This window comes from Mangifera indica, chromosome 3 (assembly GCF_011075055.1).
Source record: "Mangifera indica cultivar Alphonso chromosome 3, CATAS_Mindica_2.1, whole genome shotgun sequence".
In the NCBI taxonomy this organism is placed as follows: domain Eukaryota; kingdom Viridiplantae; phylum Streptophyta; class Magnoliopsida; order Sapindales; family Anacardiaceae; genus Mangifera; species Mangifera indica.
Genome location: NC_058139.1, coordinates 22,573,085 through 22,592,043, shown reverse-complemented (window position 1 = coordinate 22,592,043; position 18,959 = coordinate 22,573,085). Strand labels below are relative to the sequence as shown.

General features: G+C 33.3%; 2 protein-coding genes across 5 annotated transcripts; both read right to left on the bottom strand.

Annotated features, from left to right (window-relative positions):
• Positions 1-7,742: 7,742 nt before the first annotated feature.
• Positions 7,743-10,227, bottom strand: LOC123210517 (uncharacterized tRNA/rRNA methyltransferase slr0955). The gene is made up of 3 exons (XM_044628916.1): positions 9,804-10,227; positions 8,934-9,060; positions 7,743-8,537 (listed from the first exon to the last, which is right to left on the bottom strand). Exons 1-3 carry the CDS (start codon positions 10,107-10,109, stop codon positions 8,314-8,316), a joined length of 657 nt encoding a protein of 218 aa, XP_044484851.1. The 5' UTR covers positions 10,110-10,227; the 3' UTR covers positions 7,743-8,313.
• A 1,199-nt stretch (positions 10,228-11,426) lies between these two features.
• On the bottom strand, positions 11,427-16,081 carry LOC123211390 (putative E3 ubiquitin-protein ligase RF298). 4 transcript variants are annotated; one of them, XM_044630080.1, is made up of 5 exons: positions 15,940-16,081; positions 15,651-15,685; positions 13,232-15,403; positions 12,777-12,846; positions 12,195-12,260 (listed from the first exon to the last, which is right to left on the bottom strand). In XM_044630080.1, the coding sequence occupies exons 3-4, from the start codon at positions 15,395-15,397 to the stop codon at positions 12,802-12,804; spliced, it is 2,211 nt and encodes a 736-aa protein (XP_044486015.1). In that variant the 5' UTR covers positions 15,398-15,403; positions 15,651-15,685; positions 15,940-16,081; the 3' UTR covers positions 12,195-12,260; positions 12,777-12,801. The 4 variants fall into 4 exon arrangements, with proteins under 4 accessions (XP_044486013.1, XP_044486015.1, XP_044486014.1 ...); XM_044630078.1 differs by lacking the exon at positions 12,777-12,846 and having other exon boundaries at positions 11,427-12,260; positions 15,940-16,073; XM_044630079.1 differs by lacking the exon at positions 12,777-12,846 and having other exon boundaries at positions 12,195-12,522.
• Between the last annotated feature and the right edge of the window lie 2,878 nt (positions 16,082-18,959).

Here is an 18,959-nt window from a genome sequence, read left to right as displayed (position 1 = left end):
CAACTGAGCTAATCCAATTAATAAATTAGTAAAATCTGTATGCCAGCACGTTTTGTACTAATAAACCTGGAATTGAGCCAATTGGACATGGTGTTCGATTCGAATGAACTAAACTTGAGCTGAGATAGCTAGGTTGAGCCATTCGAAACCTGATTTCTCCGGTGATTTTTCATTTTTTAGCGGGACTTTTCCAACTATTTTTTTTCATCTTCGACAATCTTTCTTCTTCTTTGACATTTGCCAACGACTTTTCCAACGATCTCATTACCAACTCGAGCAAGGTCATACCTGAGTTGGACATTTTAGATCCCAACTGAACTCAAGCCAATCCCTATTTAGGCTTGGTTAAGCTAGAATCCACCCTTAGTACTATGAAGTCTTTCAACAATTCTTTTTCTTCGTCTTTGAGGACTTTCTTCTTTTTCTTTGACCTTTTTTGATAGTTTTTTTGATAATTTCATTGCTAACTTAAGTGAATTCAAACTTGAATTGGACTATTTAGATTTGAGCCGAGATTGAAATGACTTTATTCAAGCTTGATTTAGCTCAAATCCACCCTTAAGTTCTGTTTAGCCTTTCACAAGCTAGTCCAAGAAACCATGGAGTCTTCCATAAGCTAGTCTGAGAAACTAGGTTTCCATTTAATGGGTTTTTACACATATGGTGACTTAATTAAATAGACTCCTATACATTTTCCCATTCTTATTGGCCTGACATTAATGAAAATTTTCTTTGGATTAGGAGGGTTGGATTTGAGTTGAATTGGCTCAAACTCGTTTGCCATTTTAGTTTGAACGAGTACATAGGTGGATTCAAACTTAAACTCAAGTTTAAGGGTTTTATATTATTGAGTTCGAATTCAAACTAGAGTTTTTTGGTGTTTGGCTCACTAAACATGCTAGTCGGAAAAAAGTTAAATTCAAATTAACTAAAACAATATAATTTTGATTAAGCGAGCTTGATATAGGTGGATTCAAACTTAAATTCAAGTTTAAGGGTTCTATATTATTGAGTTAGAATTCAAACTCGAGTTTTTAGGTGTTCGGTTTGCCAAACACCCTAGCCAGAAAAAGTTAGATTCAAATCGATTAAAACAATATAATTTTGATTAATATGCATCAAAATAATGTTGTTTTAGTTGATTTTAACTCAACTATAATATGAGTTGAACTCAAGCTCTCGAGCAGGTTTCATGCTTCTTTCGTGCAAGTCTCCTGCATTTTTTCAAAGAGTCTAACTACAACACAACTAAAATGTTTTTAATTATATTTATAACACAATTAATTATTTAGTCTTACATGATTACTGTGAATTAATTCTATTTTTTAAACACTAAAATTCTATAGCACCACGAATATATATATATGTTTGGTAAAATTAAGTGTATACACTTTAAATATATAAATAATATGTTATCATATAATTGAATGATTTTAAATTAAAAATAAAATAATATTTAATCATATGATTCAAATCTAAGTGTATACATTTTAATTAAAAATAAAATAAAACTAAGTGTATACACTTTAATTGTATAAATGATATATTATCATATAACTGAATGATTTTGAATTAAAAATAAAATAACACTTAATCATACGATAATGCATTATATATATACATATTTTATATACTCAAAATACCTACATATAATATGACTATTTTTTTAGTATAAATCTAGGATTTCTTGTAAGATTTGCTCTTAAAATAATATCCACTTGCCATATATAAAAATTCATATCCTTCATTGATTGGGTGATATTTTTTTAACTTAGACAATCTTGTCACACCTAGTCTTTGTAAAATAGGTCGTTTTATATATCTTGAATTTTATTATGGGCAACAAATTCTACTGGTGGATCAATTTCTTACAAGATTATGTGAAAGCAATCCTTCTTGTTTCTTGCATTGGCTCATTAAATCCTCTCCCTCTATAAATTCAACATTCATGTTGTGCATGCTACTCTCATACACCAAAATGGATGTAGATACAACCCTAAAATTCTTCGCAGACCTTGTCAAACAACTTCCAACTGGAACGGTCTTCCCCTTCATGTTCCTCAGGTCTTTAATAACAAACAATGGCACATGCAACGCCCCCGAAAAAGCCCTAACAATCATTCTCATCCTCGTTTGTGCCATTTTTTGTGTTCTCTCTACCTTCACTGACAGTTATAAAAAAGGCAGTGCAACCCGGTATGGGATTGTGACTATTAGCGGCCGCCTTTGGCCATATACGGAAGTTTCAGATAAATATAGGTTGAAGCCTGGTGACGTTGGCCATGCGTTGTTGGCGTTGATGGTGTTGGCCGTGGTGGTTCTTCTTGATGGTAATACATTGACTGTATATTTCCTCAATCAGATTTGAAAGCTGTGCAAAAATGGCTGCCTGTTGTTGCTGGAGTTGTTTGTAAAATATGCACCAGGTTTCCCCACAAGCGCCATGGAATCGGATACCATCACATTCCACATTCAGGTCGCCATGGAAGCGGAAACCATCACAATCCAGATTCAAGTGAGCCTATCCATATTGCTTATTTATGTAAGATTTATCATTATTATTAACTTTGGAAGTCTGTTTGATTAATATGTGCTAATACAATGTTTTCAGACGGATCAAGCGTTGATTCAATCAAAGAACCAGTCAAACCCATGAACGTCAACATAGTGCGTAGCTCAAACTCGATCAAGTTGGTTCGTAGTGCCACTGGAAGGGCTGTCAATGAGGGGCTGCCAACAGCGTGAACAGTTATATAGTAAGGGTAAACAGTATCATTAACGAGATGGATAATATCATCAATTGAACAAACAGTAGATTCAAACCAAACTAGCTTGGATTGGATCCACTCCTAACTTAGTATTAGTGACAAAATTATATGATTTTGAAATAAGCGAAAAAACAAAAAAACAAAAACTGTTATCTTAGTTTCTACATATAAATTTGTAAAATTTATTTATATGTATAGTTAAAAAACTTAATTACATAGACCTCTTGTGTTTAGTGAAGTTAAGTGTCCCCAAGTTCTAAAAAGTTATTAGATTCCTCATTCATTTTTGTAGTGACCGACGTTAATGAAAAATTTCTTCTAACTAATAGGGTTGAATTTGAACCAAGCTAGCTTAGACTCATTTGACAACTTGGCTTGAACAAGCCTAAACAAGCTCAATTTAGGTGAATTCAAATTTAAGTTTGAGTTTAAGGGTTGTATGTTATCAAGTTTAACTTAGGCAAGTTCGAATTTGAGGGTACCCAACTTGTTAAGCTCGTTAATCTGAAAAAATTTGATTCAAATAGACTAAAACAATGTTATTTTGACTAATAAGCATCAAACTGAGTTATTTTGATCTATTTTGACTTAACTACAGTATCAAACTGAGCTCGAGTTTGAGCTCAAAATCTCAAGCAAGTTTTGTGCTTCTTTCCAAAAAGTCTAATTGCACAACAACTAAAATGTTATAGATTACATTTACAATTATGTATACTCATTTTGAATATACAAATTGATACATATTTTATATATTTCATCATATGATTAGATGATTTTGAAGTAAATATAAAGTAGCACTTAATCACATTATGACTGATAACACACATAAATATTTAATCATTTCTATATTCAAAATGGATACGTATAATATTGTTTTTACATTTATAACATAAGATTAATTATTAATTCTTACATGATTACTATAAATTAATTTTATTTTCTAAACACCATATTTCTATTGAACCATTTTTAAAACAAATCTAGGATTTTTAGTAGGTTTTCCTCTCAAAACATATCCACATGCTGATACACAAAATTTCATATCCTTTAGCCTTTGTAAAGTCAATTCATTTTTTTTTACCTTGTATTTCATTATGGGCAAGAAATTCTACTAGTGCATCAATTTCTTACAAGATTATGTGAAAGCAATGCTTCTGGTTTCTTGCATTGGCTCCTTCAATCACTATAACAAATTTCATCGAAAGTGACAAAAAATTTTGACTAAAAAAGTTAAAAATTTATCCTAAAAAGTTAATCAAGACGAAAGATTAAATTGTCATAAAAGTGGCGTTACCGAAGAGTAATCTCCACAAAAAATAAATCATCATTCATAACTAGTTATTATTGATGAAATGATATTTTATTATAAAGTTAACCATTCATAACTAATCCTTGTAAAACTCATGTTGTGTATAGATTCTGTTGACAAGTGACTCTTTAGATCCCACATTGATTATTTTATTTTGTTTGTATTTTAGCAAAAACTATAAATAGAAGTCTTTGTTTTAATTCTAAAAGAATTCTATTATTAGGAATCTCTAATAGTTTTATCTCTTTTTTGAAGATAGTGAAAGTGATTGCAGAAGACATAAATACATTTACCGGACCGTATAAATTTTTGTATTCTCTTTTATTTTCTTACATTCCCATATTCTATTTTCTTTGTTTATTATATTTCAATAGCATGAAGGTTGTGTATTTAAGTTTACGCTGCACAACGGATTCTTTACAGATGTGTTGCCATGCTTTGCATCCTCCTTAATAAAAGCATGTCTAAGGTGTTAAACTTTAAGATCCTCGTGTGAATATATGAAATGAAGAAATGACAACACATCATGGCTGGCATGAGTTTTGCATATTGAGAAGAGTCTCTGAGTCTGACTGAGGTGAGAAGTGGGCTTGAAGATGCAGAGACGTCTCCTGTCAACATAGACAGACTGTATGTAACTCACCCTTGTTAAACATATTCCTATTTCCACCCTGCAAAAACCAACATTGTTTTGCATGCATGCAAAAACACTGTTCACTCAATTAATTAGCTTCGTGTCATCAGAGCCTCTGAAGTTTCAGTCTGATCGATCAGACTACTGAAAATTGTGGATGAAAATTGACTGCCACTGCCACCATTCCCATTTTCTATGGAATTTGAATCCAATTCTCCCCCTTTTCTAAAACATTAGTTAAACTTGAAAATCACTGAAGAGTCAAGAAAATGGTTCCCCACATATGTCACTGATCATTTTCTTCGATTATTATTTGAATAAGAATCAAAGTTTATTATGAAATGGGGCAACGGATGGTCCCATGTTCATGGAAGATGTATCATTTTCAGCAATCTTTTTTGGACCACTACGACAACTTCCAAATTGAGACAATGGAATAAACCCAGTAACAAGAATGATTGTGGCTCCCACCAATTTAGCCTGGCCTCATGTCATGTGAAGCCATTTTACATCAAAATCCAGAACCAATACATCTATACCTTCCTGTGTAAAGTCACATCTGTCTTTGTAAATTCCAAGTCATTTTTTATACCTTAGAATTTTATTATGGGCAAGAAATTCTACTGGTGGATCAATTTCTTACAACATTATGCGAAAGCAATGCTTCTTGTTTCTTGCATTGGCTCATTCAATCCTCTCCCTCTATAAATTCAACATTCATGTGTCATACACCAAACCCTAAAATTCTTCGCAGACCTCGTCAAACAACTTCCAACCGGAACGGTCTTCCCTTTCATGTTTCTCAAGTCTTTAATAACATGCCATGCTGCCAAAAAAGCCCTAACAATCATTCTCATCTGCTTTTGTGGCGTTTTTTTGTGTTTTCTCTACTTTTACTGATAGTTATAAAAAAGGCAGCGTAACCCGGTACGGGATTGTGACCATTAGCGGCAACCTTTGACCGCATATGGAGAAATCCGATGAATATAGGCTGAAGCGTGGTGACTTAGGCCATGCATTGTTGGCGTTGATGGTGTTGGGCATCCTGGTTCTTCTTGATAGTGATATATCGAATTTTCTGTATCCTGAATTAATTTCAAAGGCTTTCCTGAAATGGCTGCTGGAGTTGTTTGTAAAATATGCGCCTGGTTTCCCCACAAGCGCCATGGAACCGGATACCATCACAATCCAAATTAAAGTAAGATTTAAACTATTCATATTGCTTGTTTATGTAAGATTTATCATTATTATTACTTTCGGAAGTCTGTTTGATTAATGTGTTCATACAATGTTTTCAGACTGATGAAACATTGAACCTAGCAAAGAGCAAGTCAAACCAGTGGACGTCAACATGATGGTACTAGGGTTGTTTTGATCCGAGAGTCGAATTGAATTAAGCTTAGCAGTTGTTGAAGGTCATATTGTATTTATAATGTTAAGCTTGAACTGTTCAAATTGATTTACCAAAAATCTGCCAACAGGGTAAACGGTGACGCACGAGAGCAAACAATATCATTAATAAAATGAATAAGAATACCGAATAAACAAACAGTAAATTCAAACCAAACAGGTTTAGCTTGAATTCATTCCTAACATGGTGTTAGCGGCAAAATTAAAATTACATATATTAAAAAAAAATCAATACATTAAAAATGAATTTTATTTGATGGCAGATTTCCTCGGAATTGCTAAACATGATGGGTTGATCACTATCAGATTGATCTAGCATAGCATGATTCACTCAGTCAAAGTTTTGAAACCATGTTCATGTATACACTCAATAGCGAGCCGTGACAAAGGGCTTGGAGTAAGATCCACAGGCTAATCCGTTAAAAATATCTAAAAATTGTAAATAATTAAATATTAATTAATAATTAAAATAAATTACAATATGATAGGCCAATGTGAGCCAGTCTGTTAAGAGCCCACATAAGCAAAGCCCACTGCCTGCGTTCATTCCGCAATAGTAACAAAAATTTTTAAAGAATTTTGAGGGTTTATTTTCCAAACTTTGAGTATAAATGATAATTAATAAGTATATATAAGCTATATAAGATAAAAATGTAAATTTTCAAATCAAAATCATAGTTATTAATATCTTATAATACACAATATGATGCATGTTATCAATACGAAATGACACATTTTTTTAAAAAAATAATGATGTAATAAAGATGTATATGAAAAATTTTAATTTTTTTAAGGACTTTTGTAATACTTTTCAAATTGATGACATATCAATTAGATTTTTTTTATTATTTTATTTATATTTTATTATTTTTTAAAAAAATTGTATTGTACAACACGATACAATATTGAATACATAATGCAAAAAATTTAAGTTTTTGATATACTATATGATATGCGATTCAACCACTAGAATTGAAATCAACTCAATAATTTCTATCTTGAGTTTAAACTAGAGGTGTTCAAAACCGGTTAACCGAACCGCTTTGCCCATTTTTTTATCGAACCAAATTTTTGGTTTAAAAAAAATCAAGAATCGAAACTAAACCGATTTAAAGAGTAACCGATTTTGAATCGAACCGAATTTTTGGTTAACCAAATTTTTATTTGAATTTTAAAAAATTATCCTATTTTATTATTTTTTCTAATTTTTTGAAAATTTATTCAATATTTTATTAAATTTTTATTCGATTTTTTAAAAACCAATTCAGTTTAGTTAACTGGTTTTGAAAATTAGGCAAATCGATAACCGAACCAAAAATTCGGTTTTTATATATTTTTGAACCGGTATCCGAACCGATTTTTCGAATAACCTATTCGGTTGGATTTTCAGTTTAAAAATTAATTCGATTCAGTTATCAGATAATTTTGAACACCCCTAGTTTAAACCTACAACTCCCAAGCTAAAGTCCTGCATCTACCCTATCCCTAACAATACTCAATGCAGCTCAACCCAATTACAACCCTTAGCCCACAAATTCTCTCCGGCAAAAAGGTATCTTCAAATCTACACAAGAAGTGAATTACAACTAAAAAAATAGAAAGCTTTAAAACATTACTCAACTTTCATAATAGTAACTTTGAATAGGAGAAGTAATTTATAAATATATAGACTACAAGTATTAATTATAATTTTTCAAATCAATCTGGAGTAAACAATTCCTAATCAAGTGAGAACCTGCAACTTGCTTATCAAACTAAGCTCGAGCCCAACAATACTCGGCTCAATTACAGCCCCACCTTGACCCACTAATTCTCACTGTTACTCAGTACCTTCAAGTTGAAATCTACATGAGTAGTAAATTGTTAAAAATGAAAAAAAAAATGCAATCGACTTTCATATCATTATCAAATAAATAAGAATAAATGATCATTCCAATTACAACTTCCATGAAATGCTAATCCAAGCAAAATCAACGCAAGTGCATTGAATATTACCAGTTCCTCATGGCAGATTCAAGACACACTCACAGGCTAAACTTGCAGCACCTTCTCTAGCTAAGACTTTTAGCAGCCACTGTCTTGCTGATGCTATCAAAGCTGCTAGCTGCCCTCTTTAGAATAGTTGAGAAAATATAGACTGCTGCCCTGTAATGAGCCCAATACTAATAACAAAAATTTTGTAGCAAGCTCGGTCACTCGTCATGACCAAACACTGCAGCCAGAAGATTAGAAGACAAAGCTTCAGTTCCACTCTCATCAAAGAACCCATTAGAAGCATTTTCCTTTCGAGATTTTCGCTCCTCGATTATGGAATCTGTGGTCTCTGTGCAGTAATTTCGTTTCATCTGTTTTACGGGTCTTTCAGCTACAACAAATTTGTTTCCATCACGGGTTCTCTCAGAGAAGCCTGCCCAAACTGAAATAGATTGCATGAGAAAAATGGCCAAGTTGCAATCCCACAAAACGATTCCTCAGTCGTGAAATTAGTAACAGACACTCTCGTTTGGCTAGTACTGATTGTTTACAATTGGCAGAGGGCAATCAAAATCAAAATACAATAGATGTGAAGCAACCAATTGAAAAAATAAACAGAAACCAAGATCTAAAATTCAACAAAGCATATGAACAATCAACCAAAATGACAAAGATGATATATCTTTAAACAGAAAAAACTGAGATACAAAAAGGTAAAACTATTTACACAATGTTACTCTCATACAGAAATCAATTGCAGGAAGTCTACCCAACCAGCATATGTTGGTGAGTGTACCCTACTAAATTTCAAGTAAACATTTCATAGCAAGGAAATTACCTCCAAAATGATGCAAAACAATAGAAGCAGCAACAGTAACATTCAACGAGGCTGTGCCACTGCCATATTGGGGAATGTAGACAAAAAAATCACATATCTCACACTCTTTAGCAGAAAGGCCTGTGCCCTACAGAAAATAACACATAAATGAAGTAACTAATATATTCTGGACACATGTTCTTCTTTTTAAACATTACTCAGATAAAATCATCAAAATACCACCGTGATTTTAATCTTTTACTCAGCTCACAAGTCCAAATCATAATATCTTCATTTGATAATGTTAAAAATTAACTCAAAAGACAAGAAATTATATTAATATATAGTTAAATAGATGATAAATCTACAACTGCAAACATTTTTTACGAACTTATCCACACAAACTGATGTTAGCATATAATTAGGTGATGTAATTATTTACTTTTTCCTTTCGCATCAAAATCACTTACTTACATGCTGGCAGGTTATTTTGTATGGATAAAAAAGTAAGAAATATTGGAACATGCAGTTTTACTCTAGATAGATAATGTATAAAATTATGCATATATTTTACTAACTTATAAGATATGTTTTAACAGGTTCACAAATGATTATAAAAAGTGTTGAAAACAATAAAAATGTATTTTTACTTTGTTTGACAAAAAACCCAACATACAATTTTAATAGTTTTATGAAAACGTTTCACCAAGCAACGTCATTTTCATCATTTTAGCTTTTACATATAAGAAAAACAAACACTTCCAGAAAGAACAGCCACCAAACAGTCTCTTTATCTTTCAGGATCAAAGTTGCCAAGATTTCCAATTCCAAAAAAATAATCATAAAACCTTATAAAATGATTTAAATTGGATTAAAAAAATGAACCAATACCTCATTTCCAAGAAGAAATGCAGTGCTTCTTTTAAAAGGGTGTTGATTGACAGCGACGGCGTCGTGAGTGATTTCGACTCCACAAATATCGCAATCTTTGGACTTGAGGAATTGGCGAGCGTCTGTTAGAGAGTGAAAGTGTCTGATGTTAACGTGAGACGTGGATCCGTGGCTTCCGAAGGCGTTGAAATCTCTGCGTCCAACAAGAATCATTTCCGATACGCCGAAGGCCGTCGCGCTTCGAGCTAATGTCCCCACGTTGTGCCGCTTCGCTATGTTATGCACGACCACGTAGCTCTCTACCATTTGCTTTACTTCACGTATTGTTGTGAGCAGGAAGAGTATAAGATTTAACTTACTTAAGTCGCGAGGGTTTTTCTAGGGTTTCGCCGTTCAACAGAGGAGGAGACTGGCAACGATCTAGTCACTTGGAAAAGCGACACCATTTATAAATCATTTTCCTTAGTCCAGGATTTTAATTATAAAGTTATAAAACTTAATTACTAATATATAACTTAATTACTAATATATAAAACTAGGTGTTTATATTTTTTATATATAATTTAAATGTATAAATATTATATTATTGTATAATTAAATAATTTTAAATTAAAATTTGAATTCAAATTCTAATAGGTTTGGATAGAATCTAACTCTAAATTTCACAATGTGACGATTTTTTTAATAAAATAATGTGTATATGTTTTTTTAATTTAGGTAAATAAATAATGTATCATAATATAATACGATAATTTTAAATAAAAAATAAAGTAATATATAATCATATAATAACATATTATTTATATACTTAAATTATATATAAAAATATATACATATAATATTATTCATATTTTTTATAAGATGGTTTATTGTGTTAAATATTATTATAAAAAAAATTTTAATTTATCTATTTCCTTATAAATAATTAAAAATATATGGATTCAAAAAAAGGAAGAAACCCATCGAATAATTTTTCAAGAGATATCTCAAAAACACTTTTTTTAAGAAAAAAAAGTAATCAAATTTAGAAAAATAATTTATTAATATTTTTAAAGCAAATAATTAAAAATCGTGAGGACAAGATAGTCAATACAGATGCAGGGCTCACTTGGTACCGGTGAGAAAAACACTATGAATAGGGGAGTTAGTTCATGCCATGCGCGGCTCATTCATTGACGGTGACGAGCAAACCAACTACTACCCAAAATAAATAAACCAAAAATCACAAATTTCCGAAAATGGAATTGCCCTGAATTGATTCAAGATTCAACCGCGTAAATAATGTTAAATTACGATTTTACCGTTAGGTTAATATGATTTAACTGTCATAAATTTATTTTAAAAACCCGTATAAATTTAATTTTGTATAAATAATATTGAATCACGATTCAACCATTAGATCAATATGATCTAATTGTCATAACATAAATATGAGCTCTCCAAGACATTGTTAAAACAAAAATGATTCAAGTTTAAATAAAGTCAGAACACAGGAAAAATTGCTTCAACTATTCTGAATTTAAATAACCAAATCATAAAGATAAACTTATTCAGAATGCCTGAAGCCAGGGGGAAAGATGAACTCATCTCAGCTTAATATGAAAATTAAGAAGCAACAAAAAATTTGTACCACAAATAATGCAACTTTCATTCATAACATTAAATATAATGGAGAACACAAACAGGCCAGTAAATTGTGAGCTGCCTCATATTAAGATTGAGACTTAAACAATAGACACCGCCCAAGCTCCCATTACACATATGGGAAAGGAAAACACAGAAGCATCAACCTTGCAATGTACAACAGACTAATTGTCTTGACTTTTGAAAGGGTAATTGTAATTCAGATGCATTATTCCTTATAAAGGAGTCTGACAACCATTATTCAGAACATTCAACTCAACACAAATAAAATTAAGACTGAGCATAACGTACAAGAATGCGCTGCTGGATAGGACTCCTACAAGAAGGACAATCCTTCATTCCCTGTTTCTCATGGAGCTCATTGCATGTTGTGCAAACTACCTGATGGGCACATGGAAGAAAAACTACTGACATCTCCTCTGAAAGGCACATCACACACTCACGTTCACGTTTCACACCGCCTGTCCCAGGGAAGTCACATAGTTTTGTCACTACCTCTGAGGTAAACAAAGTCTGGGACTCCTTGTTTATTGGGTCATTTCTGATGTTGCTAAGTCTGCCAGCATAGCTCCCATCAATGCCCCTCCGAAGTGCAGCAATTTTTGAAGAGTCAGTCTTCAGTCTCAATTGAGAGATTTCTTTCTCGAGCTTTTGGATATCATCCTTATACTTTATCAAATTTGTTTCTGCCTTTGATTTGATCATATCTTCCTTAGATTTAGCTGTTGCCTCAATCTGCTCTCTTTCCTTTCTTATTGAACTGGCCTGCATAAGTAATTCTTCCTTCGCCTTTTGCTCTTGTTGCCATCGAGCCTGAGATAGTTTTCCTTTCAATGAGTAAAGGCCCAGCAGTAAAAGCCATAATTACTAATAGCACATGTTGACAGTGGAAACGGCACTTTGTTGGAACATTCAATCACCATAGCTCCAAAGCATAAGAGCAGTTTCAAATTGACACTTCCTACTGATTCAGTTCGTACAACACATATTCACATCATACTTTCAAGCATCTGATACATGGTTCAAAATTTATCTTCAAATGTGACTTTTGGTTGGCCAAAAAATGAAAACGGTCCTAAAACATTAGAAAGAAAGCGAAAGATACTTGGGAAGAGTTTGAGAATGCAGATATATGATTGGGAAAGCAAGCAAATTATAAATTCAAACAAATAGAAAATTAGCCTCTGACTTCATCAAAACTTGGATGCTGAGACTCTTGAGTCTAAATTGAATGATTAGGCACAAGTTAAACAAAGAAAATGTTCAATATATAAACTTATTAATATCTGCATCACCCATCTATCATATTTGATTTGCATGGGCACTTACCATATCATATTGCCTTTGCATAGGACTAAGCAACTAGTCCAACATTGTTGTATGATGACAAAGTGGCACACTAAATGCACATGATCCCCAGCATGTAGAAGTTAGACAGTGAAGAATAACAAATTCAACTTGAAACTCCTAAATTACTGATGCAGATAAAAACTAATCAGATGCTATTCACTGCCATCATCAAATTCTTTTCTGGGGCACTGCCACAATCTTTATTGACCATCCACAACATGCAACAAATTAAATTTTGCAGAATCCAATCAAGTCAACCTGCAATCTAGCGCCTCAGGTCCTGCAATGGCTGCACACTACATCTAAGAAAATCTACATGCATGCAAGTTTAGAAAGTGGCTGGTACACTTATTACAATATGTTAAGTGGGTCTCTTTTAACATTGAAAAGGAGGATAAAGAGAAAAAAAGGAAAAGAACTTCTAAGAAGCATACCTCAAATTGTTCCTGTAGAGCTTTCTCTCGCTCTAGTTCCTGTAGCAGCTGTGCAACCTTCCTTTTTTCAGTCACAAGCTCCTCTCGGAACAAAGTTTTTTGCTTCTCCCATGATTGAAACTTCTTTTGTGTCTTCTTCTCTCTCATTGATACTTCCTGACAGCTTGCAGCTGACTCCGCTGCACGTAATTTAGCTGCTTCCATCTCTTGTCTCAGGGCAGCATTCTCTACGTCAAGCCTACGCACAGCAGAATTAGCTCGCTCCACCTGCCCGCTGGCCTTACACAAAGCATTCTCCATTTCAGAGAGCTTCTTCATAGTGTTTTCCTCCAAAATCTGCTTCTCTTTCTTGAGTCGTTCAACTTCCTCCTTCTCTTGCCTCAGTGTCTTAAGTTCAGCCTTGTCCTTACTGAGCCGTCGAGCAGCCTGCATAACCTTCTGATTAGCCCACTCAGTCCATTCATGGAGCTGATTCTGCAGTTCCTGCACCCGTGGAACAAGCTTTACAATCAGCTCATCCTTCTTGTCCTGAGGAACCCACTGTTCCAGAGACTTATTATACTGTATACCAGCATAACTACCATTAGGTCCATCTGCATTAGCACTAACAGGAACTTGAGCAGAGTTACCTTTGGTAAGCAATGAAAGAGAAAGCTCTGTATCAGCAGATGATAATGAAGACAGGTTATTGGCTAAAGGAAAAGTAGATGGATTACTAACTGGAGGGAGTGTGGATAGTATACTGGTCTTAGGCAATGCAGAAATGGCATTAGAACTGGCATTAGAACTTTCTGAAGTAAACACTACAGGTGAAGAGGGTCCAGGAGTGGTCGATGGATTGTGGTTCCCATTTTCTTGATGTACTTCAATGGCCTTGCTTATTTTTAAGGAAGTGTTCTTTATGTTGACAGAAGTGCTCTCAGTCACGGATTTTTGTCTCTTATCTAAGATTAAGCCACCCAAACCATTCAGTTTCCCAGCTCTTGAGGATCCTTTAGATCCATATGTTCGGTAGTGTTTCTCCAAATGAAGAGACTTCTGACGAAGCACATATTCTCTCTTGGTACTACTTGAATGTACCTTTCTACTACCCACAAATTTTTCCTCCAATACAGTGGATTGAGATGTTCCTGCAGCACTGAAAGTTTTATCCGCAGCATCAGACATCAAATTGGAGCTCTCTTTCTCTGAAAGTCCACTGAGAACAAGCGAATTTGATTTTGTCATATTTGGAACCCCTGCCATGGCAGGTGCCTCAGATTGAGAACAATGAGAACAAGAGATTGAAGGAACTGGCTTACAGGGATTCGGAAGACTCATTTCAGAATTTTTTGCCTCTGTTTTAACCTGGGGTTGGGTGGAAACATATGAATTCCCAATTGAAGCTCCATCACTTGAGAAACTACTTAAGGGATCACCATCCATTGCACATGCATGAGCGACATTCATGTCACAAATTAATAAGCACCACATTGCATCCCCAGTACTGAAGAAAGGCCTAACTTCTCGAAGAACACAAACCAGTTCTGCCAGTATATACTTCTCCAGCTGTTGTAAATCCTCAAAATAGTGTTCCCTGGAAGAATTTATCTCTTGGCCATTTCTAAGGAATGTTAAGGTGTTATCTACTATATTTGAAACAGTATCTTTACAACCATAACAAAGGCCAGACCTCAAGACAGCCTTTGTAGCTACTTCTGCTGTGTAGCCACAAGCAATAATTTTTCTTATTGCACTCTTGAAAATTGTGTCCAAATTGCTCAAAACAAGTTCTTCTAGCTGACTTTCTGTGAGGTCATTCCAATCAGCATCTTGAAACTCCTCTGCCTCTATTTCTTCTCTAGGTCGGCTTGGACCAACCTCAGATGAACATACAGCAGTAGACAATCCAAGGTCCAGTTTTAACCCATCAGCATGGTCTTGTGTAACACCACAAAAGTCACAGGCACTAGCTTGTCCATGAGCCGGGGTGATTTCAAATTTCTCTGCTGAGAATTCATAAGTTGGGGACTCATTTTGACCTGAAGGTATAACCTTATTCATTTCACCTAAAGGCGGATCAGCTCGAAACTTCCTCTTATTTCTGCTGCCTTTTTCTTGAACCGACATCAGAGGAGACACTTGATAACTACCAATACTACTTCCCTTAGCAACCAATGATGCCATTTAAAACTGCACAAAACAATATCATTCAACACACTTATCAACCTTATTATTCATCCATTCATCAATTCTCAACAACACTCAATACCAATCAACATTCTCTATAAAACAACACAAAAAACAAAATTCAACATCCATATAAGTCAAAAACTCCCTTATTAAAATCATCCACCAAACATATATATGAATCAAATCATAACAAGATTGTTGGATTGAAATGAATTCCTCATTAAAAAAACTGAACGCATCTTTCTACCTCAGTCTCACAATGAACGAACGAGAATCAAAATCCTGCATAGAAAAAACAAAATCAAAAATCAAAACAAAGGCTAACAAACTCAATAAAATATGCGAAAACCACAAACCCAGATAGCAAAAACACAAAAGGTATTATATTAGTCTGTGATATTGAACATAAATCTAAAATCAAAATCAACCCATTAGATCAATAACTTGCACAGACACTGTTGATAATATTAAAGGATCCTTAATTGAGTAAAAGATGACAGCCGATTTATGATCAGTATCGGACGATCGAGATGTACCCGTCTGTGGGCTTATGGTTCCAGCAAGACCAACCTCAAGATATCACAGAAACACAGGAAATTACATAATGTGCTCTCTCTCCTTCAATATATAGGATTGAAAATTTGTCACTCTCACAGGATTTCTCCAGTTGGCTTTTTTTTAATATTTATTATTTTTATTAAAGTCTTAACCAAGCAAAGTAACCATGGTTAGTTAAACTGCATTCTAAAACCAACCATGGTTAATAAAATCTAGGTTTGTGGTTTTTATTATTTCCTGATAAAGAAAAAAAAATATATTTTTTAAGCTAATGTATTATAAATTCATAACGGGCACCTAATCAAAGAAACAATTGAATTGATTAGGGTAATAATATTAGAATAATATAATTAAAATATATCGAATCACCTGTAAAATTTGTGTTTAAATAGATTTTGAAATGAGAATATATAAAAAACCTCAATTTTAAAGATTTTGGTGGGTATAGTATATAACCCTGTATGTAGGAAATCATTAATATTTTTTGAGTCGTTTTTTGTATCATTCATACTCTCTTAAGTAAGAGTATATGATAGGGTCAAACGACTATTTCCTACCCAAGGTATGCTGTAATGACAAGTTTACGTCTTTTAACTATGAAAACATCAAATATCCACCCATAGTCAATTAAAAATAATAGTGATAAGAATAAAATCGTCATTTTCTCTATAATATTAAAAAATAAACTAAAATATAATTTATTTTCACCCCCCTAAACTTTGAAAACTAAAATTTTCTCCCAGTCTAAGTTTTAAAAAATAACAGTTTCATCCTAGGGTTTGGTTTTAAAATCTCCAGCGATATCTCCGGCTCTATTGTCGACGACCTCTCCCTCCCGAAGCATTCTCTCCTTCTGACGATCTCTTTCCTCCCATTTGGAGGATCGATCGACATCATAGACGCCTTAAGAGACGAAGAACTTCGTCGAGGAAGACGAAGTTCTTCGTCTTCCCAGACGAAGACGAAGCCGTCGTCTTCCCAGATCCCCGAGGAAGTTCTTCGTGTCCCAAGGCGTCTCCGACGCCGATCGACCCTCCAAATGGGAGGAAAGAGATCGCTGAAAGGAGAGGATGCTTCGGGAGGGAGAGGTCGTCGGTAATGGAGTCGGAGATTTCAAAACCAAACCCTATGGTGAAACTGCCATTTTTTAAAACTTCGGCTGAGGGAAAATTTTAGTTTTTAAAGTTTAGGGGGGTAAAAAGAGATAAAATTTTTAGACGTTAGAGTTCTGTTAAATTTAACCCGTCATGAGTGGGTATTTGGTGTTTCTATAGTTAAAAGATAGAAACTTATCATTACAACATACCTTGAGTGGGAAATAGTCGTTTGGCCTATATGATAGTGATTAGTCATCTATAAAATCTATGTTTGAGTTAGTCTTAAAATAGAGAAATCTCGAAATCTTAATTTTTGGTATTTATGTTAAATTAAAATCATCAAAATAATATTATTTAGATTTATTTTTATTAAAATAATTTTATTTTAACCTATTTAAATAAAATTTTGTCAAATTCACAAATTTAATAAAATGAGCATACCTCAAACTTAACTTAAGGTTTGAATTTAAATTCGAACTCATTAAAACCAAACTCATATCATATCGGGCTTGACTGGGTTATATTCACATGTTCGTCCGGTCAACTTCACCCTAAATTATTTTGGGAAATTATAAAAAATGGCCAAAATACCCTCCCACTAAGCAAAAATGTTCAAAGTCACTATTTTCAAGCAAAAATACCCAAATTCACTATTTCTAAGCAAAAATACCCATGACTTTTTCTAAAATACCAAAATTACCCTTCTCCTCATTTATATAAACCCTCCTCACTCATTATGAGGGGTTAAATGAAATTTCATTAAAATTAGAGGGGTATTTTGATATTAAACATTATAAGCGCATTATAAATTTCTCAATGAAATTTTAGGATAGATAATTGAGGGGTCAAATTAAATGTTATTAAAATTGGGGGATATTTTGATATTAAACATTGTAGGAGCGTTATAAATGAAATTTTAGGCTTTTTTGAATTTCACCGTTTTATGATATATCAATTCGTATTTTCTAGATTTCTGAAGATTTTTTCGATTGTTGCCATTCTAGGGTATTTCAACTTTTAGAATTCAAATTTCAGTTCTGTTTTTAAAAATCTCACCGTCTTACGATATATCGACTCGTATTTTTCAGATTTCTGAAAAATTTTTCGATTGTTACCATTCTAGGGTATTTTAACTTTTAAAATTCGAATTTCAGTTTCGTTTTTTCGAATTTCACCGTTTTACGATATATCGACTCGTATTTTCCAGATTTCTGAAAAAATTTTCCATTGTTGCCATTCTAGGGTATTTCAACTTTTAGAATTCGAATTTCAGTTCCGTTTTTTCTAATTTCGCAGTTTTATGATATGTTGATTGATTTTAAGATTTTTGAAATAAATAAAATACGAAAATTCTCTGAAAACGATTTGTATTTTTTGATTTTTGACTGATTTTTCGTAATTACATCGTAAAACGTGTCTAAAAAAGCACATCATAATTACAAATATTAAATTTGAAAATGTCATATGAAAAAAGTCTATTCCGGTCACAAACAAACTCAAAATCATAAAAACTGAAAATCCTAAATTTGATAAAATAATAAAACTGCATAATACATATTGAAACAGTTTTATTTTGGCCTCCAAATTCGGTGCAACCAGCAAAGTAGGTTTTTGTTATAGAGCTCAAAACGAGCTTCGCGTTGATATATTACTGGCCCCATAACTCCTCCCGGATCAAAAGTTATGGCCGTTCAAAATCTGTCTCATATAAACCCTATGGTTTTAAAAAAGTTAATTTCCACCCAACCCACGATTTTCAAGGCCTGCCACTGTTCAATGTAAAATTTCACATGGACCCTTGTAGGGTTACTGTCAAGTGGCAAATTTCAAAAATGTCCATAGTGAAATGAGGACTCTCACACAACTCCTTAATATTTTCAAAACACTAATTAAGCCCCCTA

What these genes read in the sequence shown, in the direction of transcription:
- LOC123210517 (XM_044628916.1), bottom strand. Translation starts at nt 10,109, where the DNA reads ATGGTAGAGAGCTACGTGGTCGTGCATAACATAGCGAAGCGGCACAAC. An exon ending in CATTTCTTCTTGGAAATGAG is followed by an intron (nt 9,061 to 9,803) that starts GTATTGGTTCAT and finishes TATTTTCTGTAG; the next exon opens with GGCACAGGCCTTTCTGCTAA. An exon ending in TGTTTTGCATCATTTTGGAG is followed by an intron (nt 8,538 to 8,933) that starts GTAATTTCCTTG and finishes AATCTATTTCAG; the next exon opens with TTTGGGCAGGCTTCTCTGAG.
- LOC123211390 (XM_044630078.1), bottom strand. Translation starts at nt 15,397, where the DNA reads ATGGCATCATTGGTTGCTAAGGGAAGTAGTATTGGTAGTTATCAAGTG. An exon ending in CTCTACAGGAACAATTTGAG is followed by an intron (nt 12,261 to 13,231) that starts GTATGCTTCTTA and finishes AAACTATCTCAG; the next exon opens with GCTCGATGGCAACAAGAGCA.